Source organism: Cryptomeria japonica, chromosome 9, assembly GCF_030272615.1.
Source record: "Cryptomeria japonica chromosome 9, Sugi_1.0, whole genome shotgun sequence".
Lineage (NCBI taxonomy): Eukaryota > Viridiplantae > Streptophyta > Pinopsida > Cupressales > Cupressaceae > Cryptomeria > Cryptomeria japonica.
The window spans coordinates 10385165-10405900 of NC_081413.1; the positions used below are offsets into that span (position 1 = coordinate 10385165).

Consider the following 20736-nt stretch of genomic DNA (forward strand, 5'->3'; position numbering starts at 1 on the left):
ACACCTAAATTATGAATATATCACCTATATATACAATTCATCAACCTTGATAACAAGGTCATCTAAACCCTCAACCCTCAATTACAAAATTACATCACACGATACAAAGATCAACCACTAGACCAATATAATGATTTACATAGCATAACATGGACCTAAAACAAACTCCCAAATGCTCATCTCCATCGGAAATCACACCAAGCTCAACCGCAACACGCTACACCACCAGGAAAAACCGCATAACACAAAAATCATCACCACTTCATAGAAACCACCAATAAATCATACAACAATCAATGCAAATTACCAAAACAAATATGACATGACTAGGAAACACTAGAAAGCATATTAGAATCATCAGGAATAGCTGCACCAACACCACTTATCAAACCTTCACCGATCAACGTCTAAAAGCACAAGAACACGACCAATCAACAACTTTCACGAAGAAAGATAACTTGTGGAGCACCAAATCATGATCCATCTAAAATGAAGATACACAAGACCATCCCAAGCAATATACCAAAAACTCAGCACACGATCTGATCACACCAGAATATACAGAAGGATATACCAAATTCTACAAAACAGTGATCAGAAAAACCAAACTACAATCCAGATCATAATATCTTCCCAATCTGCAATCATCGGAGCAATACATAGGAATATGTTGACATCAATGACAACATATCCTATCAGCAGCAATAACCAACATTATCCAATGCATACCTCTCCATATTTACAAATTTTCTTTAATCACCTATCATATGATGTGAACAACCGGTGTCAATTACCCATTCATCTTTCTCGTCAATCTTAGCAGTCAAAGCTTTATCCTCAAAATTGCAACTTGTAGAATTCACTGGTACTGGATCATCTTCCTTGATAGCAATAAATATAAATTCATCTTTTGAATTCCCATTCTCAGATTCTTCATTTGTCACACCTTCATCGGTAACATAAAAACATGTCTTCTTATATCTCTACTTCCCCTTAAGCTTATAGGGCTTATCATTCTTATCATTCTTCTCATATCTATCATTCTTATAAAATCTATCATGCTTATCATATCTCGAAATTCTCTTAGGACACCTAGAAGAAAAATGTCCTATCTTATTACATGAGAAACATTTCAAAGGTAACTTTCCATCACACTTATCGACTCCTTTAGGCAATCTCCGAGCAATAACTGCTTCAAGCTCATCCAACTCCCTTTCTTGTTCTTCCATCTCTCTCATTCGTCTTTATAACTGGAAACCCTAGATGAACTCTCTCCCTGATCATACTTTTGCTTCCCAGATACAGAGGCTTTAAATGCAGTATTAGATTTACCATGTGATTCTCCAAATTCACTCAACTCAAATGCAGTAAGCTTACCAACCAACATATATCTTGTTACAATAGGCACACTTTGAATCTCATCAATAGCAGCTACTTTAGGCTTGTAATCAAGAGGCAAGGATGTCAGTACCTTAGCAACAATCTTATCTTCTTCAATAGTTGCACTGGCACATCTAATATTCATAACAAGTTCATTCACTTTAGCCATAAAGGATGTTATGTTCTCATCTTCTCCCATCTTCAATATCTCATACTTCCATTTCAAACTCTGCAACTTAGCAACTTTAACTTGTGCATATCCTTCATACAAGGTCTCTAACTTTTTCTATATCTCATGTGCAATCTGCAAACCCATCACATTAGACATCTCTGAATCATTCAAGGCACTTAGCAATGCTTCCCTAGCTATTATGTTATGTTCAACATCCTTGATCTTAGCAACAGTAACTAGACCATTCTAAGGAACATTGTATACATTCTTTGTAATCATCCAATAATCATCTCCAATACACTTTAAGTGCACTTCCATCTGATCCTTCCATATAGTATAATTGTTTCCATCAAATCTTGTACTCTCTTTCTTGAACACATAACTTGCCATCCCAGATCTCCTCAAGTAGTCAAGATTCTTCCAAAGGATCTAGCTCTGATACCAATTGTTGGCAACAACAATGAAGGAAAACTAAGAGGGGGGGTGAATCAGTTTTCACCAGATTAAACAATTTAAACACAATATCAGATCTAATCAACTATAGCACATGCCTAGAGCTCATTGCTCAAAATATGATAACCCGGAAGGCTACAACCCTCAAGGAAGGTTCACTACCTTAAAATAATATTTGGACTACAATCCAGTTAAGATGAACTAAAAGAATAGCATCTCCTAATGCCTGATGATAGTTTCGGTTAAGCTCATTTGTCTGCCCTGCAACACTCTTTGCTTAATACACCACATCAAAAGATGAATTCTCATATTCGCACATACACCACTCTCTAATAATGCATACACAACACCCATATCCAAATTACATGAATATAACACCTATTTATACAAATCATCAACCTTGACTACAAGGTCGACTCAACCGTTAATACCTAATTACAAAATTACATCACATGATACATAACTCAACCACCGGGCCAAATAAATCTCATAAATTACATAGCATGGAACTAAATCAAATCCTCGAACATGCAAAGCCACCAAAAACTTTGCCAAGATCAACCACAACATGCTACACCACCGAAAATACTGCATAACACAAAGAATATCACTGGACCCATAAGATCTTTAACAATGCACACAATGATCAATGAAGATCACCAAAGTAGATAGGAAACAATTAGGAAACACCAACAAGAACGTTAGAACCATCCGCAATAGCTGCACCGACACCACTTAATCAAATCTTCATCGATCAACACGCTGACACTCAAGAACACTCAACACCAGCAACTTGGACAAGGAAGATAACTTCCGGAGCATCAAGTCATGAACCATCTGATTTAATGATACACAAGAACATTCCAAACACTCTCCCAAAACTGCAACCAAAGATATGATCATACTGGAGCACAACGGATCAAACACTAAAAACCAAACTTCATACCAGAATCAACAACTTGATCAAGTCACCACATAGCATCATGAAATCAATAAATAATTAAGTATATCTATTTGATTCAACATAGAAAAAAGATAAACCAACCATATCAACTCACTGCAATCATTGGATCGCCAAAACAACTCTCTGCAATACCAAAACACAAGAATATGTTGACATCAATGACAACACCATATCCTAGCAGCAACAATATCCAACAGATCCTTTGGGTGTGTAGTATCCTGCGTGTTTGTCTCATTCCCTAAGTTATTCCCAAGCATTAATGGATCAATCTCACTCCTCATTTCTTCTCTTTTATCTGTCTGCCTAACTTTCTCCAAATGTTGGAAAATAGTTTGTCTTAAGTTATCCATAACCTATATTAACACTACCAATTCTACTTCCCAATTTATGTCTTGCACATGTTGTAAGTTATTATCCATTCCTCCCTTCCATTTTCCTTGAATATTTCCTATTCTAGTTGCTAATTTATTCTCATATTTTCTTCTCTTAGAAGGACTTCCTTTTACACCTCTACTCCCCAGGTTCATGTCTCCCTAGTCTAGATCCTCCAAACTGTCACCTATACCTAGGGTATTTGATTATCCCTCTTGCATTTTTTTCTGTAGGAAGGAAGTGCTCTAGGTAGCTCTCATTCAAAGGTTTGATTTCTTGCTTCCACCTATCCCCATCTTTGATAATCTCCAACTCATTATATATCCCCAAATCCATGTTAATTTCTACACAAATCTTTGCTATATCCCCTATTTTCTCATTTAAGAAATCCTCCTCCATTACTATGAAGGAACCTAATGCATCTTCTATTCAAATGATAGTCTCCCCACTCGAGTATTTGGCCGGAAGACCCACCAAAATCACCCATTTTATCTACTTATTGATCTTGAAATTCATCAGATCAAAGTTTGGGCTCCAGTTTATGTCAGAATTTCTATTGTTCACCAAATAGCTCATAAATAAGGATTGATTATGTTGGATTTTCCCACATCAACAACAGATTTACTTATAGATGTACCAATTCATATTGATGATAGCAAGTAGACATTAGAATATGATATTGATTAGAAAATTTATATTTAGTGTATTTGAATATTATGTAAATTGGTAAACTTATATTATTGTACATATTAAGTTAAGAAAAATCCCTAGTATCTCATCTATGAAAATAAGTAAGACATTAATAATCAAAATCCTTTGTTAGATTTATACCTCATCTTGATTTGAAGTGCCAAATGTATGGCGAAACTAAATACCCATACCAATTGCAATAATTAAAGGCAAAGTTTTGAATAAAATTAACCAATAGTTTGCAAAATGTGGCTAAGTAGACTTGTTAAAAGAAATCACTTGATACATTGATAAATTTGAATAATATGCTTATTCTCCTAGCCTTGAGGTTGAGAGAGTAATCTATTAAATTTATTTTTAAGCTCATTATTGTTCCTGAATTGTATTTTTTCATTAATGTGGCTAGCTTAATCATTTGAAGTGATAAATTAACACAAAATATTTCAAGTTCAACCTACAAAGAATAGATTGTTTAGGAGAAGGTATATTTGCACCAATACTTCCAAATTTGTTAGGCAATAACTTTGGTGACAAGTGTTTGTAACCACATTGCACTTAGTAGAAGTGCCAAGGAGTCTATTTTCAATGATTGAGCAAAGTGAAAAGAGCGAGTGGGGAGGACCAAAACCAATTCAAGATGGAATTAAATCCTCAATGTAGAAAGGGATAGAAGCGGCCATATTAGTAAATTTGAGACCTACTAATAGGAAGTTTAGCATGGAAAATATTTAATGAAGTGAGTTGTTCTTGTTAATAAACTTTGAACTACCAAATAAAAAGGTTGAGTTTGTTCTATTTGATCTAAATAAATTTATAATTCTAAATATTTTGAGATGGTAGGTGATATGTAAAGTTAGCAAGAGTTTCTTGTAGATATATTTTAGGGAGAAAAATAAAATGATGTTTCCTTTAGGCCACCTTCAATCTTTGAAAAAAACTAGAATTGTGACAAGAAGAAAGAAAGATTGAATGATTAAGAGGGATGAGCTTTTGGAGTTTAACGACTAAAAATTTGTCTTCTATGAGAGAATGAAATAGATCTTAACTCATCTCCATGATTTCAACTAGAATCTTGCAACATCCCACAATTTTTTTAATAGGTATTTACCTTTGAGTTTACGACCTAAAATTTTCTCTTGTAGTTAGATCAATTGATTCTATCAAATATAAGATGTGGAAAAAATAAGTTCATGATAGACATATTGATTGGACCAATTTAACTTGAAAAATAATAATTTGTAAGCCTTCCAAGTCATATTAAAGGTAAAAATGATCTCATTTTCATCTAGAAGAATTTTGGTGGCATTTAAAGGGATAATAGTGGAAAATATCAAAAATCTCATTTTTTTAAAATTGTTTACATTTCAATAAATTGCATTTTCAAAGGGCTCTGGAGTGTAATTTAGCCTTGGGGTTGTTGGTAATCCTTTTGAATGGATTGCCAAAGGAATGATTTTCAAGGGATTGAAACTAGAGATCTTGAAGATCTTTCCAACAATGTAAAGAAGTGAAAATTTTTCCAATAGGCTAAAAGCTAGGATCCCACAAAGATGTGATACAAAATTAAATATGTTTTTGAAATTTTCTATTTTGTTGCTTATTTTTCCACATCAAACTATTCATTTCGAATTCCAAAGGATGTGTAACTATTGACATTTCACATTTTCTATTTTGTTGCTTATTTTTCCACATCAAACTATTCATTTTGAATTCCAAAGGATGCGTAACTATTGACATTTCACATAAATGTATAAAATTTCCAATTGAAAGAGAGTGAAACAATTTTAGTAATGACATATACCTGTTTTAAAAATTGCTAATCTTTGTTCTTGTTTGAAATTTTATAATAATGCAGGTTGTACGTCAAAGTCCTCTAAATTATTTATTTAAATAATAAAATCCTTTTCTCTTGGACAAAAAAGCCTACATATTATTATCATTCCAATGCACTATGTTCCATGAGTTACCCACACTAGCATATTGTATGTGAATGTGAACAAAGTAAATCCAAGGAGCAGTCCCTTCATGTGCCCTCACAATCCATATGATCATCATGCAAACTCCATAAGTATGTATAAATTAATGACACCAAAAATCCATTTATATTATTGGAGAATATTGTCTTTGATGTCAAGGGACTCATTGGAAAATGCTTCTCTAATTCTTGTGTGTAGCATGACATAAAATTCTAGCCTTTGTTATCGAAGAGGTGGACAATAGCCCTCTCATCAAGGTAACTTACAAAGGAGAAACCAAGTTATTTGCACCTAATGAGATCTCATCCATGTTGCTCGTGAAAATGAAGACCATTTCTAAAAAATATCTCAAGTGTGATATGAATAATGTAGTTATTATTGTGCCTACTTATTTTAATGATGCACAGAAGAGGTCCAAAAAGGATGTCATTAAGGTTGTTAGCGGGGATATGCATTTGGGAGGTTGAGATTTTGAGAACAAATTTTTTAATTACTGTGTTCAAAAGATCAACAAAAAATACATGGTGGATATGAGTAAGAGTGCCAAAGCTTTTTGAACACTTCATTCAGAATGCGAGAGAGAAAAGAGGAGTCTATCATCAAAGGTAGAGATTTTCATCGACATCGACTATCTATATAAGGAGCATTATTTTTCTATAAAAGTTAGAAGAGCCAAGATCAAGGAGCTAAATGCCGACTTAAATGAAAAGTTCATAGAAAGAGTGAGAGAATTTCTTAAATATGCTCACTTCAAGGATGTCCATTTGAGGAATGTTCAAATTGATGACATTTTATTAGTTGTTGGATATTAAAGTTCAGTGTCTCTTGATCATTCAGATTCTGGATGATACAATCATTCTTATTTATTGGAATATATTGCTGCTATGTTGTTAACTGTAAAAAATTGAAATTAATAAAGAATTTTTCCTATTAAGATGGTGACGGTAGTGTTGGAAAATGCACACTCCAATGAGACATTGTATGTGATTGAAGTTTTTGTCATTGATGGAAACCTTACAATCCTATGGAACCGGCAAGGCATTACACCGGCAAGGCATTACACCGGCAAGATAGTTCACCGGCATCAACAAATCACACTCTACATCGGCACTCAGACCACTGGCACCGGCACAGAGAAAGGAAGCATACCGGCACAGAGGCCGACAAGATTCTTGATATATTATATTTTGTTTATTATTGTAAAAACTTTGTAAGTCAACTTGGCAAGTTGTAAAATGACTCTTATATATAAGAGAGATCATTGTAGACATTTTGTAAGCAAAGAAGAGAAAAAGGAAGATATTAGGCAAACCTATTATGTGAAATATAGGTTAAAGGTTTTATGTAAAGAACAGAGCAGAAACCAGTACTAGATCAGGCATTATAGATGCTATTGTAAAGTAGTACAAGATATTGGATTTGTATAATCCACATTGTAAGTCAGTGAGACTTCCCATTGAGCAGTGAGCTCTAGGCAATTGGCCTTCTTGCATGTGCAGGCCCCTCTTGTAAGTAATATTCTCTTATTGGCCAGTAAGTGAATATTGTGGGTCACAAATCCCACCAAGGTTTTTCCCACACTAGGTTTCCTCATTAAATCCCTGTGTCATGGTGTGTTTTTCATGTGGATGCTTTTAATTCTGTTTATTACATTATTTCTTGCATACTGGTATACTGTTATAATATGTTCTACACGTTTTAAGTTAAGAAATTCAATTCATCGGTTAGATACCGATTCACCCTCCCTCTTAGTATCTGTGGGAATCCTAACGATTGGTATCAAAACCTGGTCCTCTATTTTCAGAAGCCTAATAGCTTGAGGAAGATCTTGACACCAGTAGAGATGGAAAATCTATTGAAGCAACTTGAAGCAGCTCTTTCAGATTATGATATAGAGAAATTGAAAAATATCAAACTAGAAGATGATCTAAAAGTAGCTCAGGATATCATTCAAGCACTTCAAGAGAATCTTACTATTGCAAGAAATAAGAGAAGAGAACTTTGTGAAAAGATGCAAAATGAGAATGATGAAAAGGAATCACTTAATGATATGTTAAGCAAGCTGAAACTGGAGAACATGACAACAAAGAATGAGATGCAGGATATGACTATGAGATTTTGTAAAGAAATTGAAGATAGGAAGAAGAATGAAGAAGAATTGACCAGAAGACTAAGTGATGCAGCAAATGAGAACACAAGACTTCGCTATGAAAATCATTTATTGAAGACAGATCTGATGCACACTCAGAATGACTCCAATGAACTGATGAGGCAGAAAGAAGTCGTAGAAAGAGAACTAGAAACTGCAAATCAACATAAAGAAAAATTCAAGAAAATCTCAGAGGAACTTGGTAACTTGCTGAAGAATCAAAAACCTAAAGGTGACACTTCTGGAATTGGCTTTGAAGTTGGTGAAAGCTTCGGTACTGGAAACACACAGGATCACAACAAACTGGTAAGGCGACCTAATGCTTATAAATTCAATGGAAATTGCTTTAACTATAATAAGTATGGTCATAGAGCAAATGAATGTAGATCTAGAAATTATCAGAATATCAACACACCCACCAGTCAATTTTCAAAATGCAACATAGTTGGTCACAACTCTGAAAATTGCAGAATGAATGTGAGATGTTATGTTTGTTGAAGATTTGGACATGTATCTAATCAATACAGAACACAAACCGGCATAGGTTATGGGAAAAATATTCAAAAGAATAATGTGACTTGTTATGCATGTAACAAGATTGGGCATATTGCAAAATTCTGTAGAAGTAAAGGATCACCGACAGACAACAAAAGTTCTAGCTTGAAAGGTAAAGAAAAAGTTGAAGAGGTTAAGCAAGAATTCTCAAAACAATGGATTAGAAAAGCTGATCTAAATGTTGGGAATACTCCTCCACCGGTAGAACCTATCAATACTTCACTGGCAGGACAGAGTGATGCTTCACCGATAGGACATAGTAGTGCTCCACCGGCAGGAAGTTCTTCATCAAATTGAAGAAATTTTCCTTGAGAGTTTGGCAATCTAATGACACGTGTGCTATTATTCCCTTGGTTAGAGATGAGAAGTTGGAAATTACTTCATTACCGGCAGACAATGTTAAGTGAATACTTAACCGGCATGCATTAAATATGGTAGCTGGCAAATAAACACTATAAATTTGTGGTTTTGGCTCCATTTCATTTCACCGTGATTTCAAACATTCGTAGAGCATGAAATTTGCAGAGCTAAGGGATTTCAATCAAAGAGGCGAAGCACTTCAAGCAATCAATCCATCCAAGACAGAAAAAGGTATTTATCATCATGGCATCCACCTCTGCACTTGAATATATAGCAAACCCTACTGTAGTCAAGGTTATAAAACGCCCTAGGCCCGTATTTCAACTAGTTCCCAAGGTAGCAAAGGAAGATGACAATGTAGGTGCTTTCTCTTAAATACCAAAAGGAGTTGTTTACGCTGAAGACCCCAGAATTTACATTCACTGTAACATAGAGGAATTGGGAGATGGAGAGATCAAAACAATGTATAAATCTGTCATATGTGATAATTCTGAAAATGTGAAACCGGAACATAAAATCATTGAAACCCTAGGATTTACTGAAATCCTCTGCATTCCTGAATTTCCCAAGGATGTGATTAGGATAGTCTTAAGCAGGGTACATGGTGAATTTTTCTGGTTAGATACAATTCACAAAATCACCAAGGAAGTTGTGAAAGCTGTCACAGGGTTAACGTCCACCAGTAAAAGGCCAGACAAACCCAAGAAGGTCTCCAATGACCTAGTAACTAAGCTAACTGGTGCTACATCTGATAAAAGGTCCTTCAGAGTCAATGATGTAACCGACACCAATGTAAGATTTATCAGCATGATATTAGGGTATAAGGCAACTCATGCAAACAGACTCAATTCAGTTTCAAGTTTATGCATTAAGAGTGCTTATGAAATGGTCACAGATAATGTAAAGATTGATATATGTGAGTGGTTGAAGGATGAGTTAATTGACAACCTAGGCAAGATTAAGAAGGATAAGAAAGCAACTTTTAGGTTTGGAAATCTGCTAGTATGTTTGATGCTACACATAACCAAACAGGTTCCCGGTATAGGCTATAAAGTACTTGGATTTGATATACCGGTAGGAAAAAAGTTGACAAAACTATTCAACATGGGTGAAGACAAGGAAAAGAATATCCATGAATACTTTCAAACACTTGAGGCCAAAATGAAGAAGAGAATCAGATTATCACAGAAGATTGTTGACAAATACAAGGATGATATATGTTTTGTAATCAAAAAGGATGAGCTCTGGATGGAAGCAGTCATCCCACAAACAATCTGGGTAATAGAGATGGGCTATGAGACAGATGATCATATAATTGAGACTTATGCTAAAGCACTTCTGGAAGCTCCAAATGAACCAAATGAAGAAGTATTTGGTAGTGCTAAAACTATAGAAAAACAAATACAATCTAAGAAGAGAGTGAAAAAGGTTGAGGCAGTTGTGAGAAGAGGTTCTAGACAGGCAAAAGCTATTAAAGAAGATGTATTAAAGCAAACCGGTATCACTGAGGATGAGCTAGGAACTCTACAGCCTGAGACACACCTATCACCAGTAGGCACTTCTTCGGAGAGTGGCATGCCTGCAGTTTTCAAAAGAGTTGTAAGGAAAAGAGATCTCTCACTAGCAACCACACCCTCACCTAGGAGGACAAGACAGAAACAACAAGCAGTGAGATCTCCGGTTAAAAAGACTACACCAAAGAAGAAACTGACACCCAAGAAGAAGAAGAGAACAAAACAAAACTTGGCCCCTCTTGACATACTGTTGAATGAAATTACAGAGGAAGGGAAACTAAAGAATATAGAGAAATTGTATGACACTCTGACTGCAGATGAAAAAGAACAAGTAGAAAACAGTGTTATATTGCATATGGACATGTATAAGAAATTTTTTATGGAAGTTGTAGATGAAGTACCAGATGAACTGTTCAAAAGACTGGAAGCAAGGAGACAAGTAGTAGTAGAACTTGACAAGAAAATCAAGATAGAAAAGCTACTTGTTGTGTATCCAGTGAACTCACCTAAAGAAATTGATGATTTAATTGTTGAAGCCAACCGGTCAGTATTCTCTACTGCACACCAGCACATTGCATTAATGGTTGGAAGAGTCAATGAGGTGACTAAAGAAATAGAAAATGCATGGGACATATTTCTTGTTGAGAAAGAAAAACGGGAAGAATACAGGAACCCCAAACCAATAAACGTATATCAGAAGGAGAGAGACAAAGGAAAAGGAAAGGTTGGTGGACCTCTGAGTATCAAAGTAAATGACAACTTAGCCCCACCTCCTTTTACATCACCGGTAACAACAACTATAGAAGATCAACCGGCAGTTGAAAGTATAGATGTAGAGGATGTCAATCCTAATCCTGAAGTCTTATACACAGTGGATGTTGATACACAAAAGATCAATATTGTGGTACACAAAGATACAACTGGTAAGACTGAAATGGCTAGTGAGCCACCGGTAGCTAAGCAAACTGATAACACACAAGAGAAACCGGTAGATGATAACATAGGAGAACAAACATAACAATAAGAAGAGAAACAGCAACAGGAACAGGCTCCAGAACAGGTACAGGAACAGGTTCATGAGGAAACAGTACAACCGACAATAGGAGAAGTACACAAACCATTGCTTAAGGAAATGCAAACACAAACAGATCTACCAGAGGTCACAACAAGCTTGGTTACTTCCTCCACTAGTGGAATTCAGAATGTTGGTTCCTCCTCTGCAGGCCACAAATCAACAAATGTAACTGAAGTACTTTTGGATTCAATCAAAAGGATAACAGATTGTAGTTCACAGGCTTATAAAGCTATAGATGACACAATCCCAATTTTGAAGGTAGTTGCTCCTAACTCTAGACAATAAATATTATTTAGGACAACTTAATACTTTGTGTAAATACATCACTGAGAACACAGTGACTATTGAGAAAATAAAGGAAGAGACATTGAAGGACAAGGTAGAAATTGAAAAGCAGAAATTTTTTGAAGATCAGATAAAGAAGTGTACTAGGGAATTTGATGCACTTCTACCAGAATTGTGTAACTTGTTAAAGGAATACAAAACTCTATACAAAGACACCTGCAAGACAAACTTTTTGACAGTAGACATAGATAAGAAAATAAGCAAGGTACAGGATGAAATTAATAAACTTGCAGATAATTTTGTTAATTCACCTGATACATTATTAGTTTTTGAGCAAAGGATAACAAATTTTGAGGAAGAATTACTTGAGTTAGAAAGAGAAAAGGAGAGAATAGTGGATAAGGCAAAGAATCTGAGACTAAAACTGAGTCTAAGATTCGACTATCTAGCATCATTGTGGAAGGAAATATCTGAGGCACTGATACAGGGACTGAAAACACCGGCAGAGCATATGCAGCACCTCACCAGTACAGTTAAAAGAACAGAGACAGCAGTCAGAGACAGTAAAAAGTTTAAGGAGAGTATAAACTTAATTTTGACAAATCTATTTCAAATTGTAACTACCCAGATACAAGGTTGAAACTACAAACTCCACTGACATCTTGAAAACCTTTGTCATTGATGCCAAAGGGGGAGTAGTGGTATGAGAAAATTTAATATCACAGGAATCATATGCTCAGGGGGAGCACACATTTTTGGTAACATTTTTGGACTTCACATTTTTTGATACACTTTTGAAATTTCTCATGAGTGTTGCCATCAATGTCAAAGGGGGAGATTGTTGGCATATGCACACTCCAATGAGACATTGTATGTGATTGAAGGTTTTGTCATTGATGGAAACCTTACAATCCTATGGCACTAGCAAGGCATTACACTGACAAGATAGTTCACCGGCATCAATAGATCACACTCTACACCGGCACTCAGACCACCGGCACCGGCACAGAGAAAGGAAGCATACCAGCACAGAGGCCGATGGGATTTTTGATATATTATATTTTGTTTATTATTGTAAAAACTTTGTAAGCCGACTTGGCAAGTTGTAAAATGACTCTTATATATAAGGAAGATATTAGGCAGACCTATTATGCGAAATATAGGTTAAAGGTTTTATGTAAAGAACAGAGCAGAAACCGGTACTAGATCAGGCATTATAGATGCTATTGTAAAGAAATACAAGATATTGGATTTGTATAATCCACATTGTAAGTCAGTGAGACTTCCCATTGAGCAGTGAGCTCTAGGCAATTGGCCTTCCTGCATGTGCAGACCCCTCTTGTAAGTAATATTCTCTTATTGGCCAGTAAGTGAATATTGTGGGTCACAAATCCCACCGAGGTTTTTCCCACACCAGGTTTCCTCATTAAATCCTTGTGTCATGGTATGCTTTTCATGTGGATGCTTTTAATTCTGTTTATTGCATTATTTCTTGCATACCAGTATACTGTTATAATATGTTATACATGTTTTATTAAGAAATTCAATTCATCGGTTAGATATTGATTCACCCCCCCCCCCCCCCCCTCCCCTCTCAGTATCTGTGGGAATCCTAATAGGTAGAACATATGCATTTTATAGATTCAATTGTGTTTAAAATTTTGGCATCAACGTTTTGGATCATACTCTATGATCCATCATCGGGATGAAGAGAGCCAAAGAAATTGTAAAAGATGTAAAGTTGCAAACCTAAATCAAATAAAAAGAAGAGAGAGAGAGAGAGAGAGAGAGAGAGAGAGAGAGAAGAGAGAGAGAGAGAGAGAGAGAGAGAGAGAGAGAGGAGGTGGGAACAAGAAATGAGAGGCCAAGATGGTCAAAAATTCAAAGGAAAGAAAAGAGAAAGTCACCCAATGAGATAGAAAAACAAAAGAATAACAAAAGGAAAAGATCAATCACTAAGAGAAACACAAGAATAAATCCAAGTTATCAAGAAAAAGAAATAGAAATTAAGAACATAAAATACCACAATGAGAAAAACAAAAAAGGCCACAAAAAAAGAATATATATATATATATATATAGAGAGAGAGAGAGAGAGAGAGAGAGACAACAAAAGAGAAAAATCAAATAGATGTCACAAATATCCAAAAAACAAAAGAAATAAAAAAACAAGCTAAAAGAAAACCAAAATGATTAGAAGAATAAAAGTAAAACAATTAAGAAAGGATAAGAATGGACTAAAGAATTAAAAGAAAACAAGAGACAAAACTCAATAGGATAAAAATAAAACACAAAGGTTATGGGTCATAACAAGGAATGAAAAGAAAACTAGAGAGATACAACCTAAATATACACTATATGATAAAAATGAAAACAAGAAAAGAAATCCAAAAACAAAGAATAGAAAAAATGAAAGAAATTATTATCTAGTATCTAATTGATTAAGGATATAAATTTAATATATAAAGATTTATATGATTAATCAATTACCTAGATGATGCAATAAAATCCTATAGAGAAGAATCAAAACAAAAAAATAGAGAGAAAAGAAATAAAATAAAATGACTACAACCAAAATAAGTGAGTGTGTGAGTGTATGCACATATGTAAAGATGAGAAAAGAAACAAAAAACACTGGAAACATGAAAGAGTAAACAAATAAGATAAATATATGAAAAGAAAAGAAATGAAAAAATAAAGCAAAGGAAACATTAAGATTAAAACCAAATAAAATTGATAACCTAAAATCAAAAAATCACAAAGAAATAAATGATTGCAAGAAGGAAACAAACAAACAAGAAAAACAAACATATAAGAAAAAGTGGATGTAGTCTTTATGGTGAACCACTATAAATTCGTTGTCTTTGTTTGTTCTTTCTTTTAATTTCTTTTTTGCACATTCATTTGTTCGCACTTTATTATTTACAATTGGTATTAGAGCTCACTGACTTGAATGAGAAGTGCATAGAAATGGTGGGAAAATGCCTAAAGGATGCTCACTTGAGGAATGTCCAAATTGATGACATTGTTTAGTGGGAGGTTCGTCGCACATAACAATGTTGCAGGAATTACTGATACAAAATTTTAAGTAGGAAGAGCTAAGCAAACAAAAAAACCCTAATGAGGTTGGTGCTTGTGGCACAATTGTGCAGGCGGCAGAGAAGCTATGTGATTTCAGATGAACCACATAAACAAGTCAAAACTTAGAATGTATTGTTTAAACTTGCCTAACATGAAATATGTACATGGCCATCATAAATTAGATTATTATTCCAATCAATCCTCATAAAATTTGATGTGTACTTGACTTCAATGTCTAAGTGATCACTTGTTTTGATATCGAAATTTAAATCTTTTATCACTCAAGGAATTCAAATTGTATGAAAAAAGGTATAAAATTGATAATTGTGAGCTTTTGGACTTAATTTAGTCCTTTGGATCAGAGAATTATTGATTCTAAGCAGTTGATGATACGAAAGGCTTACTAAGTGAGAATCTCCGAGGCTTTTGGAGTTCGGAAATTTGTTGGACTTCAAGTGTCATAGACTAGTAAAACCCAAGCTGAGTTTGAAATTGGGTCTATTCGGGCAGTCGGGTGTACAGAATGCCTGGAAGTAAAGTCTTCTTATCTCTAGACACATGACACCTTGTTAAATTCAGGTCATTAAATGCTTACAATTCGCAGTTGACATATAAGATTCTTCTGGAGACGACAGTTAAGCATGAAGTCCATGCTTGATGAGTAGAAGTGCTAAAAGGCAATATTCTCAATGCATAGAAGATGTTAAACTTCCACTAAAGTGGATTTAACGTCACATGATACATCTGATCAGTACAACAGGTGGCCTCGGGCTTTTCATAGCTGCCAAACATGGGGTCAAACATGATGTCACTCTGCTTTTTATAGCTGCCACTACTGCCCACACTTGTCACGGTCATGAATTTCTTGTAGCACTTCTTTTATAACGTCTGTGATATTCTGTTCTGGACAAAATTCACATGGGATTGCAGAGTGACAACTTTAATAATTTACTGTTTTTCGTGCCTTGGCGTACCCATTGCATGTACACCTCTGGAAGTAGCAGAAGGTCACCATGCAAGATACCTTCATCATCACAAGTGCTTTCTTACTTTTAAGAGTATTTACAGTCTTACCGTAGCTCACCTTATACAACGACTGTTAAAGTGACAACATACAACTTAATGCTAATTTTTCTACCACAATGAATAGTGTGTTGTACCGTGAACATGGATTGAATATTTTTCTTAACTGCAAGACAAATTAAAATACATAAGGACTAAACACCAAGATCCTACAGATAAAAAAAACTTAATAGATTTTATTTAGCAACCAAAGATTGAAGTCATGTAGACCCAACAGCCACCCCTTCATTAGAAAAATCCGGAAAATTTAGTTGGCAATTTCGTTGGCTTATATTCAAATCAGGTAAATGTAAACAAAATATATTCAGATTCATAAGATTAATGTGCAGGGGTACATCCAAGGAGAAAAACATGTAATGTAAACTTCGAACTGTCGTCCAATGTCTAGATGTTTAAATAGAATTCAATTACAACTTTTGTCAATGAATTATTTTGTAATCTCTAGAATTGAAGTTCTGAGAAAGAATCCAGAGAACAAGAAATCTAAACAATATGAAACAGTCAGGCCGCAATGTCAAGTCTAATGAAGAAAGCTTACTTCCCTTTTCTTCAAAAAAGACAACGACGACCACTTCAAGTGTGGTCAATAGCGCATTATCTTCTGCATCAAATATTGCAAAGATATTACCCACTGGAATTTTGTTTGTGTTTCAGGCTCTTTCTAATCTTCTCTCCAATAGTCAAGGATGCCAAACATCAGATAAGTATTTAGTAGGAGTTGTTGTGGGTATTCTTGCAATAGCATGCTTCTTCTTTTCAATGGTAGACACCTTCACAGATGCCTCCACAGGCAAGGTGTATTATGGAATTGCCACCGTTAAAGGGTTAGCCACTGGTAATGAAATTAAGCCTTCCAATGAGTCTGAGTATAAGATTAAATCTAAGGATTTGGTTCATGCAGCTATGGCAGTTTTGGTATTTTGTGTGATAGCCCTCACAGACCAAAATGTGGTGCATTGTTTATATCCATCGGAAGAAGCCAATATACAGAAGATTTACCAGACACTTCTTGTTGCTCTGGGTGCACTTAGTGGTGTTATAATTGTTAAGCTTCCCTCCAAAAGGCAAGGAATCACTAGTCCGGTTACCACAACATGAGGTCAAACCTCACACAGTACAAAGCATTTATCTTATTTTCACATAATATGGAGGGTCTCAAATTTTCGTTATCATAAGTGTTAAGTGTTCGTTCTTCTGAATTTCATGATCATAGCCTGTATCATCCAAGACAATATTTGCAATCTAGGATAAATTTGAAGTTCATTACTTTATCACATTATATTCAGAAGAAATCATATTGTTAATAATACCAAACACAAATGGTAGGCTAAATAAGAAAATTTAACAAAATGTAGTTTCTTTGCTTCCTATAGCTTGGATAGTTGAAGGGGTAGAGATTTGCGTCAGATTGGCCATTCTCCTTAGCTTATAGAACATTCTGGTGGCATCGACTGGTTGGAATTTCTATTGTTCATCATATAGCTCATAAATTTGGATTGATTTGGTTGGATTTACCCACATCAATCACAGATTTGTTTATAAACATGCCTATTTTTATTAGTGACGTGGATATTATAAAATTATGTCAATTGAGATATTTATATTTAGTATATTCGAATATTATTTCAATTGAAAAATTTATATTATCTTAAACATTAAGTAAAAAAAATTCTTTAGTACATAAGTGAAAATAAGTAAGACAATAATATTCAATAATCTCTGTTAGGTTTATGCCTGATCTTGATTTGAAGCATCAAAGATGGGGTGAACCTCAAACCCTTACCCATTGCAACAATTAGAAGCAAAATTCTAGAGAAAATTATTGAATAGTTTGAAAAATGTGGCTAAGTAGATCTTTTAGTGGAAATCACCCAATATATTAAGAGATCTAGATAATATGCTTAGCCTCCAAACCTCGAGGTTAAGATTGTAAGTTATTAAGTTGTTTTATAATCTCATTGTTGTCCTTGAATTGTACAATTATTTATGTGTCTACGTTAATCATTGGAAGTAATAAATTAAAACAAAAATATTTGAAGTTCGACCTACAAAGAATAGATTATTTGAGAGAAAGAAACTAAACACCAGTGATTTTATATGTGTTTGGTAACAACTTGGTGACAAGTGTTTGTAACCACATTATGCTAAATAGAAGTGTCAAGGAAAGTATTTTTCCACAATTAAGCAAAGTGAAAAACAACAAGTGGGAGGATATAAGGGAATGGTAGAGCATCCAAGCATGGGGTTAAGAGCAAAACCAGTACAAGATGGATTTAGCCTTGGTGTAGAAAGGGAAAGAGTGAAAGCAAGAGGCAGAGGAGAAAAAAACAGAAACATAGCAAATAAAAAATACAATCATAAAATAAGCATGAACTCAAAAATGGTATAAACTCATGTGTGTGTACACAACATTAGATCACACATCTGTCCATACATAGAGATGTTGCTCTTTCATCACACTTAAATGAAAAACAATCCCCCATTCTATTCTTGTTTCAAATTGTTGCTGCAAAACTTGAGCTTCTACTCTTTCTATCCCCTATTCCGAACTTTCATTTTTGGTTTCTATATCCACTAACTTTTTATGCCCCTATTTTCTTACATAAATAAAGCATAACCAAAATATTATTTAGGATATGCAATCAAATCTACAAGAAGATTATCGAGCAAGTTTTACATTTCAGAATTGTCCTGGCTGGAGTAAATAAGAAGGCACCGTAGGTTGATAAGACAAAATGAGACAGCAGAAGAAGAAGTAAGAAGAGAGGACAACTGATAGTGGGAGAGCAGGAAAAAAAGAAACAGTGAGTTTAATGTTAGTTGGTATTATTTCCCAACAAAGAGGGGGTTGAATAAATAAATTTGATGTGGTTGCTAATAGGGAGTTTAGCATGGAGAAGATTCTATGAATTTAGCTGGCTGGTGGATCAACTTTGAACTACCAAATAAAAAGGTTTACTTTGTTCCATTTAATCCACTTAAAATTATAATTAAAAATTCTTTGACATAACAAGTGATATGTAAATTTAACAAGAATTTCTTGTAGATAGATTTGAGGGAAAATAATATATTGATGTGTCCTTTAAACTACCTCCAATCTTTGAAAGAAACTAGAATTCCAACAAGTGGAAAGAAAGATTGAATAATTGGGAAGGATTGGAGTTTAAGGACTACAACTTTACTTTCCATGAGAGAATTAAATAGAGCTTGAGTTATCTCCGTGATTTACACTAGAATCTTGCTTAGATTTTCTATTGTTTACCAATGGCTCATAAATAAGGATTGATTTAGTTGGATTTGCTCACATAAACCACAGATTTGTTTATAAACATGCCAATTATTATTGATGATAATAAGTGGACATTAAAATATCATGTCAACTGGAAAATTTATATTTAGTTTGTTCAAATATTATGCCAATTAAGGAATTTATATTATCTTACATATTAAGCAAAAAAAATTCCCTAGTTACTTCTCAGTGAAAATAAGTAAGATAATAATAATCAAAATCCTTTGTTATATTTATGTCTCATCTTGATTTGAAGTGTCAAAGGTATGGTTAACCTAAATACCCATAACAATCGCAATAATTAGAGGCAAGATTTTAGAGGAAGCTATCCAATAATTTGAAAAATGTGGCCAAGTAGACTTGCTAGAGGAAATCGTGCGATACATTAAGAGCTTTAGATAATATGCTTAGCCTCCAAGCCTTGAGGTTGAGATTGTAATCTATTAAAGTTCATTATTGTCCCTAAATTATAATTTCATTAATGTGGCTAGGTTAATCATTTGAAATGATAAATTACAATAAAATATTTATAGTTTAACCTGCAAAGGATAGATTGTTTACGAGAAAGAAGCTATGCACCAATACTTCCAAATGTGTTTCGTAATAAATTGGTGACAAGTTTTTGTAACCACATTGTGCTTATTAGAACTTCCAAGGAGATTATTTTCCATGATCTAGAGAAAAGTTAAAAGAGGAAGGGGGGGGATATAAGGGAATTTCAAAGCACCCAAGCATGGGGCTAAGACCAAAAGCAATACAAGATGGACTTAGCCCCAAGGTGTAGAAAAAGGGAAAGAAGGGGTTGGATTAGTAAATTTGAGACCTACTAATAGGAAGTTTAGCATGGAGAATGTTTGATGAAGTGAGTTGAGCTTGTGAATCAACTTTGGACTGCTTAGTAAAACGGTTGAGTTTGTTCCATTTAGTCCCCTTAAATTTCTAATTCCAAATATTTTGAGATGAAATGTGATATGTAAAGATAGAAAGAGTTTCTTGTAGATATATTTGAGGGGGAAACATAAAATTATTTTTCCTTTAGGCCACCTTCAATCTTTGACAAAAACTAGAATACCAACAAGTGGAAACAAAGATTGAATAAATGGAATATATGAGTTTTCAAAGTTTAAGGACAAGAAATTTGTATTTCTTTGAGAGAATGAAATAGAGCTTGACTTATCTGTAAGGAAGTTAAGTAGCGGAAACAACTTCCTACACTAACCTTGAGAGGAGGGTAATGCAAAACTTTTTCAGATCATTACAACAGTTACAGAAAATAGAAATAGATATAATAGCAATCATACCACAACACAATGATTTACGTGGGGAAAACCCTTTCGGG

At 34.4% G+C, this 20736-nt stretch overlaps 1 protein-coding gene across 1 annotated transcript; it reads left to right on the plus strand.

Moving 5' to 3' along the window:
- The first annotated feature begins 16600 nt into the window (after nucleotides 1–16600).
- On the plus strand, nucleotides 16601–17206 carry LOC131077181 (protein DMP3-like). The gene has a single exon (XM_058014618.1). The coding sequence runs from the start codon at nucleotides 16601–16603 to the stop codon at nucleotides 17204–17206; it is 606 nt and encodes a 201-aa protein (XP_057870601.1).
- The last annotated feature ends 3530 nt before the right edge of the window (nucleotides 17207–20736 follow it).